The following is a 24312-nucleotide window of genomic DNA, read 5'->3' on the forward strand; positions in this document are numbered from 1 at the left end:
TTATAGCTCAGAAAGAGAGGCCCAATGGGCAATGAAAGTATTTCTGTCATTAATCTGAGAAAATAGAAGGAAAACAGCCAAAATAAGTAAATAGTATGAGGTAAGACACCAGGACAGCTCTTATTTCAAATCAGGACTACTTCAGTTCAGTTCAGTCACTCTGTCGTGTCTGACTCTTTGCAACCCCATGAATCGCAGCACACCAGGCCTCCCTGTCCATCACCAACTCCCGGAGTTCACTCAGACTCACGTCCATCGAGTCGGTGATGCCATCCAGCCATCTCATCCTCTGTCTTAGTTATACATATTTTGATTAAAATTCAAGACTGAAAGGGTGAGTTTCAGTGGCTAGGTATAACACTTCAAGTGGAACCTAGACTAAATTTTAGATCTTCTCTAGTCAGCTACTTCCAGGAACACTGCACGTACTAAATCCTGAAGGTACTTGAGAAATGGTAGCAGATCTCTTGGGACAAGGGGATAGTCTTTCTTCCAAAAGAACTCAACTGACTTCTAAGAAAGCCCAAAGTTATACTCCTTCATTTTGAAGGGGGAAAAGCTATATTCTACGTGGCACTTTGGTATTTTTTTGGAAAAAAAAAAAACTTCTCTGAAATTTTATTTTCAGTTCATTTGCTTAAAGAAACTGAATTTTCAAGTTAAGTATTGTCACATTTTAATGTACAAAAGAAGGGTCACATTGTGCAGTACTACACAGGTGACTAAGAATGGTATTTTCCCCCTCACTGGATGCTATTAGTGATATGCGTTTGACAGCTGACTCATTCAAGAGCTGTCAATCCCTGTCAGAGGCCATGGGCATTAATCAGCACAACACAAAGAGACAGACTCACGTAGCTATTACTAGCATATGTGTTTGAAAAAGAGAAATTATTCTCTTCTCATTTACCTGAGACTCTTAACCATTGCTCATTCATATGAAGAAGGAGGTGGCACTCTGGGAAGAATATTTGGAACAATGACTAAGTAAGTTAATGGACTCCTCAGACTGTAGTTAAGAGATTCGACATACTGATTCATAAAGTATCCAACTCAATTATTACTACTCCTCTCCTGGGTTAAATGGCACATATGTAATGATTCAAAAAGCCAAAGAAGACAAAGAGCAGAATCTGATTTGCCCTGCTGGATTAATTAAAGTTTAACAGAAAAGGAGGCTTTTCTTCGAGCTCTAAAAGGATCTCTCTGGCTGCCTACTTCTACAATCCCACAGAACTCATTCTCTCACATGGTGGCATATTTTAGAAAACACTTTCAAGATAGACTCTAATGATCTCAACAGTCACAAAAATTCTCAATGGTCCCAGCCTATAAAGTTTCTCTTTACCCAAGACCCAAGGAGGATGGGTAACAGCAAATTAAAAGAGAAAATCCTATGTCCTTCTGACCCTCCCGGGTAACAACATATTATTTTATTCCATGTATTTACTTGCTTGTTGCTTCTAGCTCATCATCTCATGGTACTGTCCCTTCCTCAGTTTCTTAGGCATTACATATACCGAGGAGAACCTGAGTGTCTATATCGAAGATTAAAAAATGTCCAGAAAAAAAATGTCCACCAATAGAATGTATGTACATTTCTGCACTTATCTATAGGATTTAAGAGAAAAACAAAACAAAACCCCAGAAGAAAAGATAGACCTGTTGGAAAAATTTTTTATAATTTGATAATAAGGCAGGAATAAAAATAGTAACAATAAAAGTCAGCATTTATTGAATGATTGCCATGAACCAGGTATCTTACATAGCATTGAAAGTGAGAGGAGGATTTCTAAAAAGTTAAAAACATAGAGTTAGTTACCATACGACCCAGCAATTCTACTCTTGGGTATACACTCCCAGGAGAATTGAAGACATATTCAAACACAACTTTTTACATGCATGTTCATAGTAGCTCTGTTCATAAAGCCAAAAAAGTGGGGACTTCCCTGGTGGCCCAGTGGTTAAGAATCCACCTTCCACTGCAGGGGACATCGGTTTCCTCCTTGGGGGGTAATTAAGATCCCACATGCTGAAGGACAACCAAGTCCACACACCACACTGGAGAGAAGTCTGTGAGATGCAACAAACGATCCCGCATGCTGCAACCAAGACCAGATGCAGTCAAATATATAAATAAATGAATAATTTTTAAAAAAAGCCAAAAAGTGGGAAAGTTTAAATGTCCATCAACTGATAAATAGACAAATAAGGTCTAAACATCCAATGGAATATTCCCTCCATAAAGAGGAATGAAGTACTGATATATATAAAAATGGATAAATTTTATGAAAGCAAAGCCAGACATAGAAGATCATGTCTCTATATAATTCCATTTATAGGAAATGTTCAGAAAAGGCAGATCTACAGAGACAGAATGAAGGTTAGCAGTTGCCAGAAGTTGGGGGAAGGGAGGAATGGAGTGACTCCAAAGGTTATGGGGTTTCTTTTGGGAGTGATAAAAATGTCTGGGAATGAGATGGGATGGCTGCACAATACTGTGACTATACCAAAAAAAAAAAAAAAAAGCACTGAACTGTACACTTTAAAATGACTACAATGGTGAATTTTACAGTATTCAAATTCTACACCAATCTAAAAGAAAAAGTGGAGGGAAGGGCATGTTGTAGGCTAGAATGAGAGCTTATGTCCAACAACTTTTTATGAAAGTCAGTAACAAGTGTTTTCACAGTTGAGGACTATCCTAGTATGGTAAAGTATATTTGGTGACTACTCCAAAGAAGATTAATTTCTTCTAATGAAAATCAGGTGACTTAAATCTTTGATTCTTATTCAAATATGTTTTTATTTATTGTCCCTTCACTATAATATTCATTATAATTATAATAAAAATATTATCATAATGACATGATTTCACTTTTGAAAACCTCCCTCTACTTTTAAATAGGAAGAGGAGACTAATTAAGCCCAATAGACATTTACATCTATGCATTCTGGGAAAGGTCAAAACACAAAAAATTGTCTTCTCTTACAAATTTTAGTTGTTACAGAATAAAGGCTTAACTCAAGGCAGGAGAAATTCCTAAGTTAAAACTCTCAGAACAATGAAGGTACCTTTAGAAGCAACTGGCCCTAATGTACAGACCTCATAAAACATTTTGTATACTTGAACAGGCAAAAAAGATCAGCACCTTTCCTCAAAAAACCTCCTTACTCTGCCCAGTTAGAGACCAAACCTAATCTTCATTTCTGCCATGAGATCATTTACACTTCCTAAAGTGTCAGGCTCAATGTTTCGCCAGTCAGCGGTAGAATGATGGTGCCAAATCAGTTTATTTATAACCACTTTAATACTATTCAGTGGCTCTATCAGAAATGAACCAGGGAAGGGGGCAGGGGTTAGGGTAGGACAAGGAGTAGGAAATTAAATAAGAAGAAAAAATAATATTAAATCTTTTTACTCTTGGGCCTCAGTGTCAGAAAGCCTAATTAAATTACATCTCCTCTTTGCTGGGCAGTAGTTAGGACTGGAGGGCCATTCATTCTCTTCTGCCCCGAGATCTAAAACTCCATTCTTTCACCCCATTTTCTTGCGCCCATGGGATTTTTTTGGCATAGGAAAATCCTTATACCTGAGAGAATTCTGACCTAATTGTCTGACTACTCAGCTTGTGTGTAACTGTTTTTAAATTACACACTACATCCCACCCCCCTTTTCTTACCATGGAAAAGGAAAACTGAGCCACCTCACCAGGCAAATTCACTTTTAGGAGCAGTAAGTTTGCCAGGATCTCAAATATCAGAACCTGCACACTGAGTTATGTGTGGACAGGCAGGAGAACATCATGTCTGAACCACATCACTCAGCACCAACATGTGACCCAGCCTAGAATTCAGAAAGGGTCACCCATGTGTGTGATACTCACTGACTGGATGTTTGAAAATGAGTTACTAATGAACAGCCAAGTATCTTTACTCCTTGTCTTTAAGGAGAGGAAGCATCCCTCAACCCAGATTTTCTGGAACCAAAAAAAAAAAAGGCAATCTTTTGTACCAGAGCTAAGAGGAACTTTAGAAACTGGCAATTAAAAAAAAAAGAAAAAAGAAAACAAAGCCAGAAAACAAACAAAAGTATTGGCAATAAACTATACACACACACACACACACACACACACACACACACACACTCAACTATATAACTAAAAAGCTGATTTTAAAATATGATGAGTGCCTAAGTTGTTTTGTGCATAATCCTTTATTATGCTTTTTGGTATGTTTGCAGTTTTACTTTTAAGAAAAAAAATTTAAAAGATACTGACCTTGGTAGGAATAAAATCCTCTAGCTAAGTTGGGAACCAAAGCAGAAAAAGGAATGTAGGTAAGATAGTGAGGGAAGGAAAAACCAAAAGATAATAAATATGCAGCACAAGACCAGATTATGAAACAGAAACACTAGTGCTAGTCACATAAAGTTTAAAGCTCAAGTAAGAAGAATTTTATAGACAGGAAGTTATGTAAAACTCTTATCATGAGAGTCTCAAGTATATATTTTATAAGAAAATTTTCATTTAAAAATACAGTAGGTGTGTGTGAAGAAAAAGAGGCAAGGTAAACAAAAAAGCATCTTGGATAGAACAATATCTCCACCCTGTGATCATCAAGTTTATTGTTACTAAAGCTTTTGAGAAGGTAGTATTACATTTAGTCATTTTTTAGTACCTCCCCCAGGACTAGTTGAAATTAAGCTGAAGAATTATGCCTCATATCTGATAGGATCTACCCCTGTCCTGCATTAAAGATATGACTTCCTAGAAGTTGGCAGGACTAAAGGTAACACAATTGTCTCCTGAAAAGGGATTTAATAATATTGAACCTACAGGTCTATGAAGTTTCAGTCACTATGATTCTAAAAGCTAAAATCAATAAACTTTGATCATTTATTTCACCAATGTCTATGACATTTATGAAACTATAGGGCAATCCAGAAGATAATGATTTCTAGCCCCAGGAAAACCTTAATGCTCTTTTTCTTTGAACTCAGACATTTCTATAATTAATTATTTCATAAAAGTCATTTTCCATTGCTTAGCAAGTGCTACTTGTATTTCAATTTTCTCTGCTTGACTTCAAATGAATAGCTTTAAACTTCTTAGCCTATAGTAGCTGCTTTAGAACCACTATTTAAAATGTAAAAACAAAAAATTATAAATTTGTACAACATGAACAGGTAATCTGTAAAATAAATAAATGAATAAATAATGCTATTAAAGAAATACAAAACTGACAAAGCAGCCACAACTGTTTTAATAACCTGACAACTAGCTACTTAGAGGAGAGTAAAAAATACAATTATTACATGAATATTTTTGAATGAGTGTTTTGTGCAAGGTTCTACGGGTGACTGGGGTGTAGGATTCAAATACTGTACTCTGTTACTGTACCAAACTAATACAAAGTTTTATGAGTCTGAAAACCCAGGGCAGTAAGGCAGTACAGCATGTTTTTCCAGGAAGCAGGACAAAGTATTTAACAGTCTTTTCAGTCTTCTGAATTCTCAACTTCCTCATAATCTGTAAATCTGCTGGAGGATATGTATTTAGATTCTGAGAAGCAAACTGTGAAACTGTGATATATTTTGTCACAGTTAGGGTGAAGTTTTGGCTGTATTAAGAGGCAAAAAGCAATTTTTACTTAACATCTGATATAGAAAGGCTAAAGTTTGGTAACTTACCTTCCAGATGTAGGCAGCTTCATCACTTGAGCCACTGACTAAAAACTGGTCATCTGGACTAATACTGGATTTAACATAAAAGGTAGAGTTCTGATGTCCATTGAAGACAGCCACTGCCAGAAGGAAAAAAATCAAATTATTTCTTTTTATTTCCAGTTTTCAAATAAATGCAGACAGTATACATATCCTAATAAGTTTTATTAATGTACTGACTAATGAAGCAGATGGTCAAGTCAGTCAGCAATTAAAAAAGAACTGGACAATGGCAGAGAAAGAAAGGAAATCCTAGGAAAAGGCTTTATATTAGATCCAATCTCATGATCTAAGGGCTTCCCTGGTGGCTCAGAGGTTAAAGCATCTGCCTACAATGCAGGAGACCTGGGTTTGATCCCTGGGTCACGAAGATCCCCTGGAGAAGGAAATGGCAACCCACTCCATGATCTAAGCCCAAATACTTGGTATGGAGTTAGCTATTGAGAAGAAAGTGACAAAAAATATTCTTAAAGGAAGAGCAGAGCCAGTGTCCAGTCCTTTAGTAAAAATGCCTTTGTTAGACCCTCTCTTTCCACCCCAGGCTAGGTTTTTTCCATTGCATTAAACATTGGTCTTTCTTCCTCTTAAACGTCAAACCTCTTAAGGATACATTCCACAAATATCTTTTTCTTTCCTCACTATACTTCAGACTTTATAATGCTTTGAACAGAGGAAGTCTTCAAACATTTGTTGTCTGAATAGGTAAAAATCAGTGAAAGGAGAGTTAAGATTTATGGATAGTTTATCTGAGATGCGGTAACCTTTAAACTTGACTTTAAGTAGGCTGAAGAGTAGAAGTGGCCAATGAGGTAAACTATATATTCATATGTAAAATACTCCAACTAGGTTAGGTTTAGACTTCTTACTATTCAATCTAGCATAATGTGCTTGATATGTTAATTCCATCCTAAGGAGACCAAAACCTGAGGCCTCAGGCATCAGAACTCTACTAGGAAATAAAAAGAAAAAAACATCTCGGTCACTGGAAAATTTAAGGATACATTCAGGAAGGAAAAAATACTTCACTGCAATCTTCTAACGGAGTGGGGGAAAAACAATTATTATTGGAAGGACTGATGTTGAAGCTGAAATTCCAATATTTTGGCCACCTGATGCGAAGAGCTGACTCATCTGAAAAGACCCTGATGTTGGGAAAGATTGAGGGCAGGAGAAGGGGATGACAGAGGATGAGATGGTTGGATGGCATCACCGACTCAATGACATGGGTTTGGGTGGACTCTGGAGTTGGTGATGGACAGGGAGGCCCAGCGTGCTGCAGTTCCTGGAGTTGCAAAGAGCCGGACACGATTGAGCGACTGAACTGAACTCAACTAACAGCTTTCCATAACTACTCACAAAAATCTCTTCCTTTTGCTAGAATAAAAAATTGGATTAAAAAAAAACAAACTTTGTATTTAAAGCACTTCAAGAAAAACCCTGCATGTCAAATACACTGCCACATCACATACTGCAACTGTTAAAGTTAAGCAAGACATGAATCAATTCAGATACATGTATTAGAGTTACTATAACAGATAAATCCTCACATAATAAACAGGATCCTTTATTCTGAATGCAATTCCCAAACTATAATTGTTCACCTTCCTCAGCTCTTAGCTATGAATAGAAAACTATAGACCAAATTTTCCACTAAACTCTTAAGTATTTATTGCCCTCTGCTGGTCTAAGAAAGCCAACATAAAGTTCATAGAAAAAAATTCCTTCTAAACCTATATTGGCTTTAATTAGTTTAACTGTTGACAATTTGAGCTCTTAAAATGCTTCATTAAGATACTTTAATTGCCAACATCCGCTGGATCAAGGAAAAAGCAAGAGAGTTCCAGAAAAACATCTATTTCTGCTTTATTGACTATGCCAAAGCCTTTGACTGTGTGGATCACAATAAACTGTGGAAAATTCAGAAAGAGATAGGAATGCCAGACCACCTGACCTGCCTCTTGAGAAACCTGTATGCAGGTCAGGAAGCAACAGTTAGAACTGGACATGGGAACAACAGACTGGTTCCAATTAGGAAAAGGAGTACGTCAAGGCTGTATATTGTCACCCTGCTTATTTAACTTCTATGCAGAGTACATCATGAGAAACGCTGGACTAGAAGAAGCACAAGCTGGAATCAAGATTGCTGGGAGAAATATCAATAACCTCAGATATACAGATGACACCACCCTTATGGCAGAAAGTGAAGAACTAAAGAGACTCTTGATGAAAGAGGAGAGTGAAAAAGTTGGCTTAAAGCTCAACATTCAGAAAACAAAGATCATGTACTCTGGTCCCATCACTTCATGGGAAATAGATGGGGAACCAGTGGAAACAGTGTCAGACTTTATTTTTTGGGGCTCTAAAATCACTGCAGATGGTGATTGCAGCCATGAAATTAGAAGACGCTTATTCCTTGGAAGGACAGTTATGACCAACCTAGATAGCATATTGAAAAGCAGAGACGTTACTTTGCCAACAAAGGTCTGTCTGGTCAAGGCTATGGTTTTTCCAGTGGTCATGTATGGATGTGAGAGTTGGACTGTGAAGAAAGCTGAGCACCGAAGAATTGATGCTTCTGAAGTGTGGTGTTGGAGAAGACTCGAGAGATTCAACCAGTCCATCCTAAAGGAGATCAGTCCTGGGTGTTCATTGGAAGGACTGATGCTAAAGTTGAACCTCCAATACTTTGGCCACCTCATGCAAAAAGTTGACTCATTGGAAAAGACCCTGATGCTCGGAGGGATTGGGGGCAGGAGGAGCAGGGGATGAAAGAGGATGAGATGGCCGGATGGCATCACTGACTCGATGGACATGAGTTTGAGTGAACTCCGGGAGTTGGTGATGGACAGGGAGGCCTGGCGTGCTGCAATTCATGGGGTTGCAAGGAGTCGGAAACGACTGAGCAACTGAACTGAACTGAAGATGCTTCAGAGTCATCCTTATAAACATCACTTAGTATAATAAAATGCTGTGAACTAAAGGTATAGAAGATCAAGTACTGAGTTCAGGACCTTAAGTTTTGAAAAAGACAAGCAATTATTAGATCTCTCTTTCTCTCTCACATACACATCTGTCAATTTCTAACGAACATACCTATCTGCCTACCTAACTACCTATCTATATATGAGAGCCAATAAAACAATTTCAGGAGTACAGAGGAAAGGTTACTAAATTATTAGTTAAGTGGCCTTGGGCATATTTGTTTGATGGCAGAAGAACAACTAAATTTAAGGCCCCTGCTGGTGTCCACACATAACAAAATGATATAGAAAAAGCTCTTGGACATCTGATAATATGATTAGGCTTTCATCTTCTAGGGAAAATTTTTGAAGAGTTTGTTTTATATGGCTAAATAAACCAGGAGTTGTTCAAGTTCTAATTTCAATCAAGGAGACAGCAAGCAAAGTTATAAAACCTCTTTCCTTTTCTAAACATTCTTACTCTTGTTTAGACAACATCAGTTTAATGCCCTAACACAGGGCATTAAAAATGCCACGTATGATACTGTCATAGGTACTGAAGTCCTAATAATAGCTTGGGGTCAGTCTTAGGAAACTTCTGTAAATGCCCAGCTAAATTCTGCACTATTTCAAGATTTCTTTTTTATCAATGCATCTTATTTTAGTGGGAACTGGGTAGCTCTAGGGATTGGTTATAGAATTCAAAGTCTTTTTCTGACAGTTATATATGAGAAATAAGTAGGTAGGTTACAAGTATGTTGCTTGCTTAAACAACTGATAATGTCCTTAAAATGATATAACTCTAATCCTCTTGAGAGTATGCTTGAGAAACTAATTTTTAAAAATGTCATTTATTAGCTTTATATATTCTACTTATAAATACATATGTAAGCTTTTTATGGTCCACTTATAAATTATATACTCCACTTATAATTTTCTTAAAGAAAAAAAATGAGATTAGGGAAAACATCCAGAGATAAAATAGCTTCTGTCCAACATTAGGGAGAAGGCTGAGGTAGGTAGGAACTATTTTGAGGGCTTAAAACTAAGCCCCCTAACTTTAACAAATAACCCACACAAAGGACAAAAGCTGAACAGAACAGCCTTCTCTATCCCACAAATATTGAAATAATTTTAAGTATACCTAAAGGGGCATAATTTAGGGAAAGACTTACTATTAAATTTAAGCCAGCACATGGAGCTGGATTCTGTTCACTTGTGAAATCATCACAAGATAAGTACATCTATGAATTAAAACATCACTGGAGCTAATCAAAGACCCCAAAGCACCTATATGTCTTCATAAATTCAGTACAGAGAAAACAAACAACATTAAACTATCATTAATGAAAAAAATCCATATTATTTTTAGGAAAGAATCTGAATGACTAAGATCCTACTTGGAGAAGTCTTTAATCCAGTCATATTGAACATATAGATGTTGTCATCTGTGCAGTTAGCAAATAAAGTGGAGCCAGTAGAATCCAAAATCAGACTTGAGTATCCTGGAAAAAGGAATTTGAGTTAGCAAGCGCTGATGACAAAGTAGATTGGAGGTGAAAATTATCTTTTTAGATCACTTCATAAGAAGTATCATCAGAATTCTTATTCCCCCAAATTTCTACAAACCAAAATTACTCTTCTAAGTTTTTGTAACTTCAAAAAGATACTTTCATATACTAGTTTCTCAAGTCAACTGAGAATAACAGTTGCTGAAAACTAGCTTGATATTTATTTTAAAATTTTGATAAAACTTACATATCCAAAAAAGCCCTACAAGAGTCCTACAGAATACAAAGGCTTACCTAGTTTTCGAGTGCTGCTACCTGGGTACAGGAAAGACTTCGATGCTATGGGTTCCTGTCGATAAGCAGTATAATTCTTACGTAAATCCCATATTTTGATTATGCTAAAAATCAAGGTGAAGAAATAGTTATTTTGTAGTCCTTTTCCAACACCAATCAGTTTCAACTATGTTTGAATGTGAAATGACTTTTAATCTAATTTCTCTGGCACATCAACCATCTACAGTGAGGATATTTCATTGGGAAACAGATTGAACTATCTCATACTCTTGTCTCCAATGTCAGGCTAACAATTCCAGTAGAACGGAAACAGATGTGTTCTGACCCACAGATGGGTTGCCCTGAGTTTACTTGAAGAGAGCGGAAAAGGAAGATGAAGGTTGAGTGCTGATAGTCATTGTTTCATTGTTTTCAGGAAAAAAAAAAAGGAACACTTCCTAAGCCTTTAGCATTCCGCATGTAACCTTTGACATCATTAAGTAGGAAACTGTGTCCTTATAGTTGGATCTCTATACATTAACTCTTTAAGAAATCTAGTCTAAACAAACTTTCCTGTGAAATAGAGTATTTTTACATTTCACCTATTAGGATGATTTTCCTAATTTTCGAGATCTACTTTGTAAACAACTTGAAAACACACGCTTGGTTATAAAAGGGCAGTATTCCTTGGAAAGAAAGCTTTCACAAAGAAAGCCATTTACAAATATAACTAATAACCTTTAGATAATCCTTCATTTGTGCCTGAGAATTTGGTCCACAGAAGAGTTTTAGTGTTTAGAGGACACAACAGAAATCTTAGTTTATTAAACCATATTTTTAAATTAAAATTTTTGAAGGGAAGGATATCTTGGGAGATATAATGGGCAAAAAGAGGGCAAAGAAGAATATTTTAAAAAGAAAGAGCCCCTATACTCAATGAACTTAAATTTCAACAAAGTAAAAAATCAAGAAGTATCACAAACTTATATGGAAGCCCAAAACTCAGACCAATCATGGATGGAAAGTATGATTAAGTCCTTAGGCCTTAACATCAATTTAGTTAGAGTACTCCCTGAAATGCCAGCTACATGCCTCAAATCGAGTTCCGTCTTTTAGGATACTACTAAAGTAGAGAAGATAAAACCCCAAATATAGGCATATCTCGTTCCACTGTGCTTTGCAGATATTCCATTTTTTCACAAATCGAAGGTTGTGGCAAGTCTATAGGTACCAGTTTTCCAACAGCATCTTCTCATTTCATGTCTCTATGTCACATTTTGGTAGCTCTCCTAATGTTTCAATTTTTCATCATTATTATTTTTGCTATAGTGATCTGTGATGTTACCACTGTAATTGTTTTGGTATTTTCCAGCAATAAAATATTTTTAAATTAAGATCTGTACATTGACTTTTTTAGACACAATGCTATCTTACACACAACAGACTACAGTAAAATATAAACATATCTTTTAAATATAATGGAAAACCATTGATTAAATTATGCAGCACACAAGCAAGTTACCATCAAGCTTCTCTGTAACAGCAGCAGCAGCAAGTGCCAACGCTGCTCCTAAGTGATAGACAATGTGCTAACTATGACAATTATCTCATTTAATTATTTGAGCAAGAGTCCTAATAACTAGATATTTTCCAGTATGATCTAGAGTTCTTCTTCTCAGCTGGGTACTATGTTGAAATTTAAAAGCACACACATTAAATTACAATGAGATTAGGTGACTTATCCATCACAGTTCATGAAAGACAGCTCATCAAAAGAACCAATAAATAAAGACTCTTCTTACCCATCCACGGCTCCTGCTGAGACTAATGTGTTCTCATCTTGAAAGAGGACCACAGTAACACTCTGCTGGAAATCCTAATAGCACAAGGAAGAAAAAAAAAAAGAAGGAAATCCTATTTGGGGTATAACAATCTTCACTATTAAGAGACCAAGGCGCTAAAATGATGCCTTTATCCCCTAAATTGAACTAGGCTAAATCTTTCCCCAGCAATATCAGTCAAACATATATTGTAGACCAAGAAGTAATTTTAGCAAGAAAATAACCTAAACATCAATTTATATCATACTATGAACATTCTGACTTGCATTCAAGCAAAAAACTGGTGATTAACACAGTATTTTAGTACCTAAGTCTATTGGCTATATGTAAAGTCATTCCTACTGTGTATCCTTAGGAAACTCATTTAACTTGTGCATGTTTCATTTATAAAATGTTGATATCTTTCCAGATTATCATATAGGAGTGTCAAGAATTATAGATAAAAGATGGTTACATGCTCTGAAAAATCTAAAGGAGCTAGTGGAATTTTACCTCCTAATTAAAAGACGCTTACTCCTTGGAAGGAAAGTTATGACCAACCTAGATAGCATATTCAAAAGCAGAGACATTACTTTGCCCACAAAGGTCCGTCTAGTCAAGGCTATGATTTTTCGAGTGGTCATGTATGGATGTGAGAGTTGGACTATGAAGAAGGCTGAGTGCCGAAGAATTGATGCTTTTGAACTGTGGTGTTGGAGAAGACTCCTGAGAGTCCCTTGGACTGCAAGGAGATCCAACCAGTCCATTCTGAAGGAGATCAGCCCTGGGATTTCTTTGGAAGGAATGATGCTAAAGCTGAAACTCCAGTACTTTGGCCACCCCATGCAAAGAGTTGACTCATTGGAAAAGACTCTGATGCTGGGAGGGATTGGGGGCAGGAGAAGGGGACGACAGAGGATGAGATGGCTGGATGGCATCACTGACTCGATGGATGTGAGTCTGAGTGAACTCCGGGAGTTGGTGATGGACAGGGAGGCCTGGCGTGCTGCGATTCATGGGGTCGCAAAGAGTCGGACACGACTGAGCGACTGAACTGAACTGAACTGAATCGATGTTAAGTTTTCTTGGCCCCAGAATCTGATGGAATGTCTGAAAAGTTACTCATTTTAACTTCATCTGGCTTCCAAAGACTACATACTAGCCCAGTCAGTTTCCATTCATGCCAATGTAGTTTAAGCCCTAATGTTTTAGCAACCACACATCCCCAAAATATTAACTTAGACCCTACAGAACAGGAATATTAGAAAAATAAATTAAGAAACACTGATAATTTCTTTTTTTTTTTTTAAGAAAAAAGCTATATTATGGGCACTGTTTGAACTTTGACTGTAAAATGCTAAAGAGGTACTTATATTTCCCCCAATATTTCTCAAAATATTTTGAAATCTTTTGCCAAGTATGTTTAAAAAAAAAACATAAAAAAACTCACATCTGTTCAGCAGTTTGTATTATGAAAACAACAACAGATTCCTTTGCCTACAGAATATGGCACCATGGCACTTAATATGCTTTTTAAACCACACATCTCCCTCTCCTAATGAGTTATTCTACTGTAGATGGTATGCATGCATGGAGATCTCTAGGGATGAGTTTCAGGAAACTGAATTTTTAACACATTTCCCTGGTGACTCTGTTGCACTCGAGAGTTTGAGAATCAGTACTGTAGGTACTGAATGAGTATCAAACAATAAACCACTGGTATCAAGAAGAAATAAAGACTCTCCTTTCACTAACTGAATCACTCTCATTTAATGCCCAACAAACTTCCCAAAATGAGACTCTATGATGCTGTCAAGATCTGCACACATGTACACAGCTATAAAACCTTACCACAGAAGGAGCAAGCCCTTTGGAATTCTGTTTCTTCTTAGGTTTTGAAGGGGTTTGCTTGTCTAAGGTATTATGAGCTCCACTGATTTGGTTCACTTGCCTGTAAAATCCATCTGAAAAATATTTTTTTCAGAACATAATTGGTTTAGGTTTCAGAAATTTATTCCCATGCTGAATGTAACATTTATATATAAGATCTCAAAATTATATTGTTTTAAATTAGTAAAAGTAGAAGCCAGCAGGGTCACTGTACTATAATCTCTTGTGTGAGATTATAATATATAAAAAGGAAATAAGCACATGGATATGCATAGCAGCTTTATTCTTAATTGTCCAAATCTGGAAGCAACCAAGATGTCCTTCAGTAGGCGAATATATGAATAAAAGTGCGGTGTAAGTAGACAATGATACATCATTCCATACTAAAAAAAAGAAAATGAGCTACGAAGTCATGAACAGACCTTTAAAGATGTATTACTAGGTGAGAGAAGGCAATCTGAAAAGGCTATATATACTCTAGGGATCCAATCATGACATTCTGATAAAGGCAACACTATGGAGAGAGTGTAAAAGATCACTCATAGCCAGGGTTTAGGAGGAAGGGTATGATGACTAGGTGGAGCACAGAGGATTTTTAGGGCAGAGAAACTACTCTGTATGGTACTGTAATGGCACATCCATGCCAGTTATACACCTGTCAAAACCAAGAGCACATATAATACCAACAGTGAACCATAACGTTCAGCAAGCACAGATGGACACTGGGTGATAATGGCGTATCAGTGTGGGTTCACCAGCTGTAACAAATGTCCAACTCTGGTGCAGGATGTTGACAGTGGGAGAGACTGTGAGGACATGGGGTAGATCCATACAGAGAACTCTATACATTCTGCTCAGTTTTGCTGTATATCTAAAGCTGCTCTAAAAAATAGTCTATTACAAATAATTTTTTTAAATAATGATGTAAGCAGGGAGACAGTCATTTGTTGCTGTTCAGTTGCTAAGTCATATCTGACTCTTTTTGCGACTCCATGTATTCTAGCCCATCAGGCTTCTCTGCCCATGGGCTTTCCCAGACAAAATATGGAGTGGGTTGCTGTTTCTTTCTCTGAAAGCACTGCTTTCTGCTTAATGGCATTAGGGGGCAATGTGAGTATAATTAAATTTAATTTAATCCAATTCTTTAAAGTCCTCAAATTTTTAAAATTAAAATGAAAGATCATGTACTAATAATTGCAATCCCATTGATAATTTAGATAACTGGCATTATAGTTCATAAGGTAAATATGGAGGGTAATGCTTGAAGAAATCACTAAGAACCTGGGAACCAAACAGAAGAACTAGGGATTATGAACCTGTGCCCCCTGGTGGTAAACAGGTAAAATCACCAATTCTTTCATTCAAAATTATTATGGAGCAATACCACATTTGTCAAAATTAAAATGAACTAGATTACCTTTTTTGTTGCACCTGGTATCCCAGACCATAATGTTGCCATCTCTACCCCCTGTACAGAAGACAGCTGTAGACATATAAATAGTTTATCAAGAAGTTAACAAAACCAGTCAATGACACATGTATTTCAACTTATTAATAAGGTTCCAAGGGTATATGCTTGGTACTGTAATTGGCACTGGAGACTAAAAATGATAAAATATGCAGCTCAACACAAATAAGAGAAAACAAAGCTGTGAAGGAAAAGTATTAGAACTCAAAACGCTTACATTGAGCAAAAACTTGATAGAATAAACCTCTGTAAGTTTTCCTAAAGCCACATGAAATACTATATTATATACTAAAGTTATAGTAAGAATAATGATAAATAAGCACTAACCAAAATATATGGAGTCCTTACTAAGTTCTAGACACTATCCTTTTTTATAGATGACTTTTTTAAAAGAACACCTCAATGAGAATTATTACCCTCATTTTATAGATGAGAAAATTAAGGCATAGGGAGGATAAGTAACTTGCAAAGATTATTTTTGGCTTATGTATCTACAGCCCATACTCTGAATTTCCAAGCTGTATTCTCAGGATAAAATTATAAACTAGATCAATATAAAATTTGTGAAAGGAGTTGCCTCTGGGGATGGAAGAAGGGCAGTGACATTGGAGGAAGAAACACAGGAGGAACTCCAATTTACCTGTCACATGCTTTCCTCTTTAAAAATTAAACCAAAAAAAGTATGCTTCCTGTATGAGTGACCACTTACCAAGTTAATCCACCTGGATTAATTTGCAGCCAATGTAGACAGATTAATTTGATAAGCGCTCAGGTCAAAATACAAAAACTATTTGAGGGCCCTACAGACACTGAACAAAAACATGCAATTTTTGAAAGGAAGTCAACCACTGAATCAACTGACTGGCCTAGGCTAAGTTCCTGGGTTTTTGCGGTTTTACCTTGAGGGCAGCCAGAGTTGTACCATCAGGACCAAGCAGCTAAAGTGGAGGAATTAGGAAAAACAGTGGGGCAACGCGAGCTGTAAGCAGCAGCAGGAAACTCTGGAGAGGGGAGACAATGGGAAACCCTAATACTGTGTTTATACTTAGTGCAAGTCTCTGGCTGACTCCTGAACCGTGTATGTATGAGCTGTAAGAACTGAACTGAGATCTGATCTTCTGAACTAACTGCTTTCCTACAGGTTTGACCATGCAGTCTGAAATCAATCAATCAATCCAGTCGCTCAGTCGTCTCCAACTCTTTGCGACCCCATGAACCACAGCACGCCAGGCCTCCCTGTCCATCACCAACTCCCGGAGTCCACCCAAACCCATGTCCATTGGGTCGGTGATGCCATCCAACCATCCCATCCTCTGTCGTCCCCTTCTCCTCCTGCCCTCAATCTTTCCCAGCATCAGGGTCTTTTCCAGTGAGTCAGCTCTTTGCAACAGGTGGCCGAAGTATTGGAGTTTCAGCTTCAACATGAGTCCTTCCAATGAACACCCAGGACTGATCTCCTTTAGGATGGACTGGTTGGATCTCCTTGCAGTCCAACGGACTCTCAAGAATCTTCTCCAACACCATACTTCAAAAGCATCAATTCTTCTGCGCTCAGCTTTCTTTATAGTCCAACTCTCACAACTGTACATGACCACTGGAAAAACCATAGCCTTGACTAGATGGACCTTTGTTGACAAAGTAATGTCTCTGCTTTTTAATATGCTGTCTAGGTTGGTCATAACTTTTCTTCCAAGGAGTAAGCGTCTTAATTTTGTGGCTACAATCACCATCTGTAGTGATTTTGGAGCCCCCAAAAATAAAGTCAGCCACTGTTTCCCCATCTATTTGCCATGAAGTGATGAGACGGGATCCCATGATCTTCATTTTCTGAATGTTGAGTATTAAGCCAACTTTTTCACTCTCCTCTTTCACTTTCTTTTTTAATATATAAATTTATTTATTTTAATTGGAGGTTAATTACTTTACAATATTGTATTCCTCTTTCACTTTCATCAAGAGGCTCTTTAGTTCCTCTTCACTTTCTCCCATAAGGGTGGAGTCATCTGCATATCTGAGGTTATTGGTATTTCTCCCGGCAATCTTGATCCCAACTTATGCTTCTTCCAGCCCAGCATTTCTCATGATGTACTCTGCATAGAAGTTAAATAAGTAGGGTGACAATATACAGCCTTGACGAACTCCTTTTCTTATTTGGAACCATCCTGTTGTTCCATGTTCAGTTCTAACTGTTGCTTCCTGACCTGCATATAGGTTTCTCAAGAGGCAGGTCAGGTGGTCCGGTATTCCCATCTCTTTCAGAATTTTCCACAGTTTATTGTGATCCACACAGTCAAAGGCTTTGGCATAGTCAATAAAGGAGAAATAGATGTTTTTCTGGAACTCTCTTGCTTTTTCCATGATCCAGCGGATGTTGGTAATTTGATCTCTGGTTCCTCTGCCTTTTCTAAAACCAGCTTGCACATCTGGAAGTTCATGGTTCACGTACTGCTGAAGCCTGGCTTGTAGAATTTTAAGCATCACTTTATTAACGTGTGAGATGAGTGCAATTGTGCACCAACTCTTTTCTGAGCAACATAACAGAATCCAGAGTCCAGCATACCATTCCCAACGCACAGGGTACAATCTTAAATTATTTGCCTTATAAAGAGCCAGGAAAATGAGTCATTCTCAAGAGAAAAGTCAACAGAGGTCAACCTCAAAACGACCCAGATACTGATTTATCAGGTCCAGTTGTAAAATAGATATAACTATGTCAAGTGAAATAAAGAGACAGTCAATGAAAAAGATAAGAAATCTCAGCAGAGAAACAAATAGAACTTACCAAAAACAAATGGAGATTTTAGAACCACCACCCACAACTTCTGAAATGATAAAATTCACTGGATGGGCCTAAGAGCAGAATGGAGGGAACAGAGGAAAAAGTCTATGAACTTGAAGACAAATCAACAGAAATCATTCCATCTGAGGAAGAGAGAAAACTAAGACTGAACATTACACTAAGTAAAAGAAGCCAACAACGTATTGTATGGTTCCATTTACATGAAGGCATAATAGGCAAATCTATAGAGACAGAAAGAAAGTAGGCTGTATAAGGCTGTGGAAGATGGAAAGTACTGTTAATGGCTCTGTTTTCTTTTTGGGCTGATGAAACTGTTCTAAACTTGGACTGTGGTGATGACTGAACTCTATAAAAAAATTAAAAATCACTGAAACATACATAGTAAATGGGTGAATTTTATGGTATATTAATTATATTTAAGAAAACTGGAAAAGATGAATAAAGCTTCAAGGATTCATGGGACAATTTCAAGAAGTCTAGTACATGAGTAATTGTGGAGTTCTAGGAGAGAAAAATAGAACTGCCATATGACCTAGCAATTCCAATCCTGGGTTATATAAAAACAAAAACACTAATTCAAAAAGAAACATGTATCCCAGGGTTCATGGCAGCATTATTTATAATTGCCAAGATATGGAAATAATCTAACTGTCCATCAACAGATGAGGACTATGAAGATGTGCTGTGTACACACACATGCACACACAATAGAATGCTACCCAGCCATAAAAAAGGATGAACTGTACCATTTGCATCAACATGGATAGACCTGGAAGGTATTATGCTAAGTGAAGTAAGTTAGACAAAGAAAGACAAATACTGTATGATATCACTCATGTGTGGAATCTAAAAAATAAATAAACTAGTAAGTATGATGGAGAAGGCAATGACACCCCACTCCAGTACTCTTGCCTGGCAAATCCCATGGATGGAGGAGCCTGGTAGGCTGTAGTCCATGGGGTCACTAACAGTCAGACAAGACTGAGCGACTTCACTTTCACTTTTCACTTTCATGCATTGGAGAAGGAAATGGCAACCCACTCCAGTGTTCTTGCCTGGAGAATCCCATGGACAGAGGGGCCTGGTGGGCTGCTGTCTATGGGGTCACAGAGTTGGATACAACTGAAGTGACTTAGCAGCAGCAGCAGCAACAGGAGAGAAAACAGGGCAAATATTTCAAAAAATGGCAGAAAACTTCCCAGATTGGGGTAAATCATGAGCTCAGTTTCAGATATGCTGAATTTGAAGTCCTACCAGAAAAGTGAAAGTTGGAAATATAATCTGGTTCAATGTAAGTAGAGCAAAAAACAAAATTGGAATAGATGAGACTGCCCAGGGAGAAGATACAGACTGAAAGGAAAACATGGGCAAATACCAAATTTTGGGCCATGCCAGCTGGAGAAGGCAATGGCAACCCACTCCAGTACTCTTGCCTGGAAAATCCCATGGACGGAGGAGCCTGGTGGGCTACAGTCCACGGGTCGCAAAGAGTCAGACACGACTGAGCGACTTCACTTTCACTTTAAGAAGGCAATGGCACCCCACTCCAGTACTCTTGCCTGGAAAATACCTTGGACGGAGGAGCCTGGAGGGCTGCAGTCCATGGGGTTGCTGAGGGTCGGACATGACTGAGTGACTTCCCTTTCACTTTTCACTTTCATGCATTGGAGAAGGAAATGGCAACCCACTCCAGTGTTCTTGCCTGGAGAATCCCAGGGATGGGGGAGCCTGGAAGGCTGCAGTCTTTGTGGTTACACAGAGTCGGATGTGACTGAAGCAACTTAGCTTAGCTTAAGAAACTTAGAAGAGATAAGGAAATAAGAAAGGGTGATAAGATAGGGTGATAAGATGTTCTTTTAGGGACAGGCCACAGATATGCTTGCATCTTTCCTAGGAAGAGCCAAGAAAAGGAAAACTGTGGAGACATAAGTGATGGCACAAGGTCTTGGGGGAGGATCAAGAATGCTTCTCAACATTAGCAGCACGCTGGAATCCCTTTGAGGAATTTTAACTAAATAGATGCCTGGCCCACCTTCAAGAGATTCACACTTAATTGGTATTTTAAAAAAGCTCCCTAATGTGTGTAACTGAGTCACATTGCTATACAGCAGAAATTAACACATTGTAAACTTCAATAAAAAAACAAACCAAAAACCTTTCCAGGTGACTAATGAGTCAGGGTTGAGACCCAGTACCCTAGGAAGAAAGACCGGTTTTAAATTGGATAATGAAGAATCAGAAAGAAGGTACAAATTCAAAGATAATGTACGAGGGGTAACAGAAATATATTTGTAATTACTTTTAATTATCCACTAGTAGTTCTAGCACCCCTTGGACCACACAAAAACACATCTGGGAGTAACTGACAATGAAAAATGAAAACATTTTCTGGGTTTCGAGGTGGTAGATATTTAGGGGAGGCAAATTACACTATTATTAATATAACTATGTCCTAACAGGGTTATCTGTATCCTGCTCATGCAGGGCTGAAAGAACTTGATCATGATCTTTTCTACCATGTTGACTACAACCCCTCAAAAACCAAGAACCCCCACCAAGCATTTATATGCCCCTCAGTTTTGCTTTTTGCATTTGCTGCTGTTATTTTGTGCATGCACATCACATCTCATTTTTATGCTCATGAGGAGATCAAACTATTCAATCCTAAAGAAAATCAACCTTGAATATTCAGCGGACGGACCAATACTGAAAGTAATATTTTGGCCACCTGATGTGAAGAGCCAACTCATTGCAAAAAATCCTGATATTGGGAAAGACTGAGGGCAAGAGAAGGGGGCGACGGGATGAGATGGTTGGATGGCATCACTGACTCAATGCACTGGAGTTTGAGGAAACTCTGGAAGACAGTGAAGGACAAGGAAGCTTGGCATGCTGGGGTCCATGGGGTCACAAAGAGTCAAACATGACTGAGTAACTAAACAATAACAACAAAAATGGTTTTGTGGTTAAACAGGATATTTATCTCACTAAATGAACATTCAGGGAGATAAAAATGACTTAGCCTAAGAATTTAGAGGCAGAAATCAGAATAAAACATGGGGTCTTCTATGTATGGTGGTAAAAGTATGCTCTGCACAAGAACACTTGGCTGAAGGAGAAGGGGTTAAAATCTGTGTTTTAGCAATCAAACTAGATGGCCGTGGGGGCAGTGTCCCACCAGACATTCATAATGGGGCAACTGTGGACTACTGGGATCCAAAATAAGGTTTGTGCTTTCTCTACTAGACCTTACTAGCATAGATTCAGTGCACAGAGTTTTCAAAATTAAGCAAAGGGACTGAATGATAATGGTGTTTTCCTTCTCTGTTTGTTTGTAAGTAAGATTATGGCATCTGGTTCCATCACTTCATGGCAAATAGATGGGGAAATAGTGGAAGACTTTATTTTTTGGGGCTCCAAAATCACTACAGATGGTGACTGCAGCCATGAAATTAAAAGACGATTACTCCTTGGAAGGAAAGTTATGACCAACCTAGACAGCATATTAAAAAGCAGAGACATTAGTTTGTCAACAAAGGTCTGTCTAGTCAAGGCTATGGTTTTTCCAGTGGTTATGTATGGATGTGAGAGTTGGACTATAAAGAAAGCTGAGTGCAGAAGAATTGATGCTTTTGAATTGTGGTGTTGGAGAAGACTCTTGAGAGTCCCTTGGACTGCAAGGAGATCCAACCAGTCCATTCTAAAGGAGATCAGTCCTGGGTGTTCATTGGAAGGACTGATGTTTAAGCTGAAACTCCATTACTTTGGCCGCCTGATGCGAACAGCTGACTCACTGGAAAAGACTCTGATGTTGGGAAAGATTGAGGGCAAGAGAAGGGGGCCACAGGTGATGAGATGGTTGGATGGCATCACTGACTCAATGGACATGGGTTTGGGTGGACTCCGGGAGTTGGTGATGGACAGGGAGGCCTGGCGTGCTGCGGTTCATGGGGTTGCAAAGAGTTGGACATGACTAAGAGACCGAACTGAATTGAAACAAATTTACCTTAAGAATTAATACATTTCCATGACCTTATTTTCATAAACTCAGAATGAACTCTGACACAAGTGTAGTAACCTAGAACATAAACATATCTAACTTTACAAAATAGATGTGCTAGGGAAAAGGTATGCAGATATAAAAACTATGTCATGTATTTTCTCTTCATGGTTCCAGTCTCAATAGCAACTGATTTTTTTTAAAAGTTCAAACCAGTTCCACAACTCGGTTTAGTACTACTGAGTGCTCAGGTGAATAAAGGAAAATATTCCTTTAAAAAACAGAATATTTTTTAATGTAAAGGAGACTATAATGCTTATTTCTATTATTATGAGACTGAGGTCAGATGGATCAGCCACTTCTCTGAGGTTAAAGTTTGTTGTCTCACTCTCATTTAGTGAGAAACAAATGGAAGGAGGAAAAACAAAAAAAACAGAAATTAAGAGCTAATTCAGACACCCCTGCTAAGTTTTTCCCTAGCTACTATAGTACTATTCTGTGTTACAGCCCTCCTTAAACCTTCCTTCCCCATTATAATAGTTAAATAAATGTAGAAAGATTAATTTTGAGTAGTAGCTGGATACAGAGGTTATCGTGGCTATTTGTGAATTTTTATCTTATCTGTAACATCATAGAAAAAAATTATCTGAAGATGCTTGACTTTTAGGGACAAGTTAGAGGCAATATCCATTAGAACAGGACTAAAATCCAACTTGATTTCATTGAGGTTTCCAGGTCATCTTAAGAATCTCCATCATCTATGTAGGGAAAAGTGCAAATCTGATAGGTACAAACAACTGTAGCTTATTACTTCACCATGAAAGAGGTTAAGGATATGAAAGAGGATAAGCACATACTTACCTTTCTCAAACTTAGAAAAGGCAACTGACTTGAGGCTACACTGATGACCTTTGCAAGTTCCAATCAGCTCACCAGCATTTACATCCCAAAATTTGGCTGTCTGATCACCTGCTGCTGTAACCTTTCAAAAACAAGGTATCATGGTTTAATAAAACAACCCTTTACTAGTATTTACCCAGATTACCCCCAAAATGAAAGTTACTTACAAGCTTAAATTCACCAGGGACCCAGGCCAGGTCAAAGACAGCATTCCAGTGAGCCATCCACTCTAAACGAAGAAAACGGTGAATGTGAAATGTCTAACTATGTTCTGCGGTAGCCATACCAACAATTTAAATGGCTTGAAAATTGTAGTAAAAACATCAGTGGTCAGTACAGTAAGGTCCATGGGCCAAAGAGAATTTGTGGATTCACACACATTATGCATTCCCTTCACTACCTCATAAAACTACCATCTGATATCAAATTGCTTTCCATGAGGGGATATATTCTCTAAAACAGAGTATTTGTGAAACATTCTAAAAACTCTTCATCATGCTCTCTGAAAGGAGTCTAAAGTACTTTAGCTTGACACTCAAAGTTCTGCTCATGTTGGCCTATCTCTCACTGTGCTCTATGTACCTTATTCCAATCAAACTGCATCACTGCCTCTATCCACATAACTTCTGACGCTTTCCTATCTTGAGGCCTTTGCAAATGCTTTTCCCTCTACTTGGAGTGTCCAATTCCACCTGCACTCGTCTAAAATACCACAGTCCACCTTAAATGTCCCATCCTTTATGAAAAATTTCCCTCACCCTCTTTACTAGATGAGAGCTTTCTGTAACCCGTGTGGTGTTTTCTTTGTATTTCATCTACATCATCTAAAGCCTTTTTTGAGTTTTTTTTCAAACACCTGAATTTGTTGTTGTTGCTGTTCAGTTACTAAGGCATTTCTAACCCTGCAACCCCACGGACTATAGCACGCCAGGCTCCTCTGTTTTCCACTATTTCCCGGAGTTCCC

General features: G+C 37.9%; 1 protein-coding gene across 1 annotated transcript in view; it reads right to left on the reverse strand.

The window, feature by feature from the left end:
* The window catches only part of DTL (denticleless E3 ubiquitin protein ligase homolog), a 51418-nt gene that overhangs the window by 16172 nt on the left and 10934 nt on the right, over positions 1–24312 (reverse strand). Inside the window, exons 4-11 of the mRNA XM_005691016.3 lie at positions 23515–23576; positions 23309–23429; positions 15597–15662; positions 14141–14253; positions 12272–12345; positions 10491–10594; positions 10086–10190; positions 5693–5805 (exon numbers count right to left, since the gene is read on the reverse strand). Coding sequence (XP_005691073.1) covers positions 5693–5805; positions 10086–10190; positions 10491–10594; positions 12272–12345; positions 14141–14253; positions 15597–15662; positions 23309–23429; positions 23515–23576 — 758 coding nt within the window. The remainder of the gene's footprint in view (positions 1–5692; positions 5806–10085; positions 10191–10490; positions 10595–12271; positions 12346–14140; positions 14254–15596; positions 15663–23308; positions 23430–23514; positions 23577–24312) is intronic.

This window comes from Capra hircus, chromosome 16 (assembly GCF_001704415.2).
Source record: "Capra hircus breed San Clemente chromosome 16, ASM170441v1, whole genome shotgun sequence".
NCBI lineage: Eukaryota > Metazoa > Chordata > Mammalia > Artiodactyla > Bovidae > Capra > Capra hircus.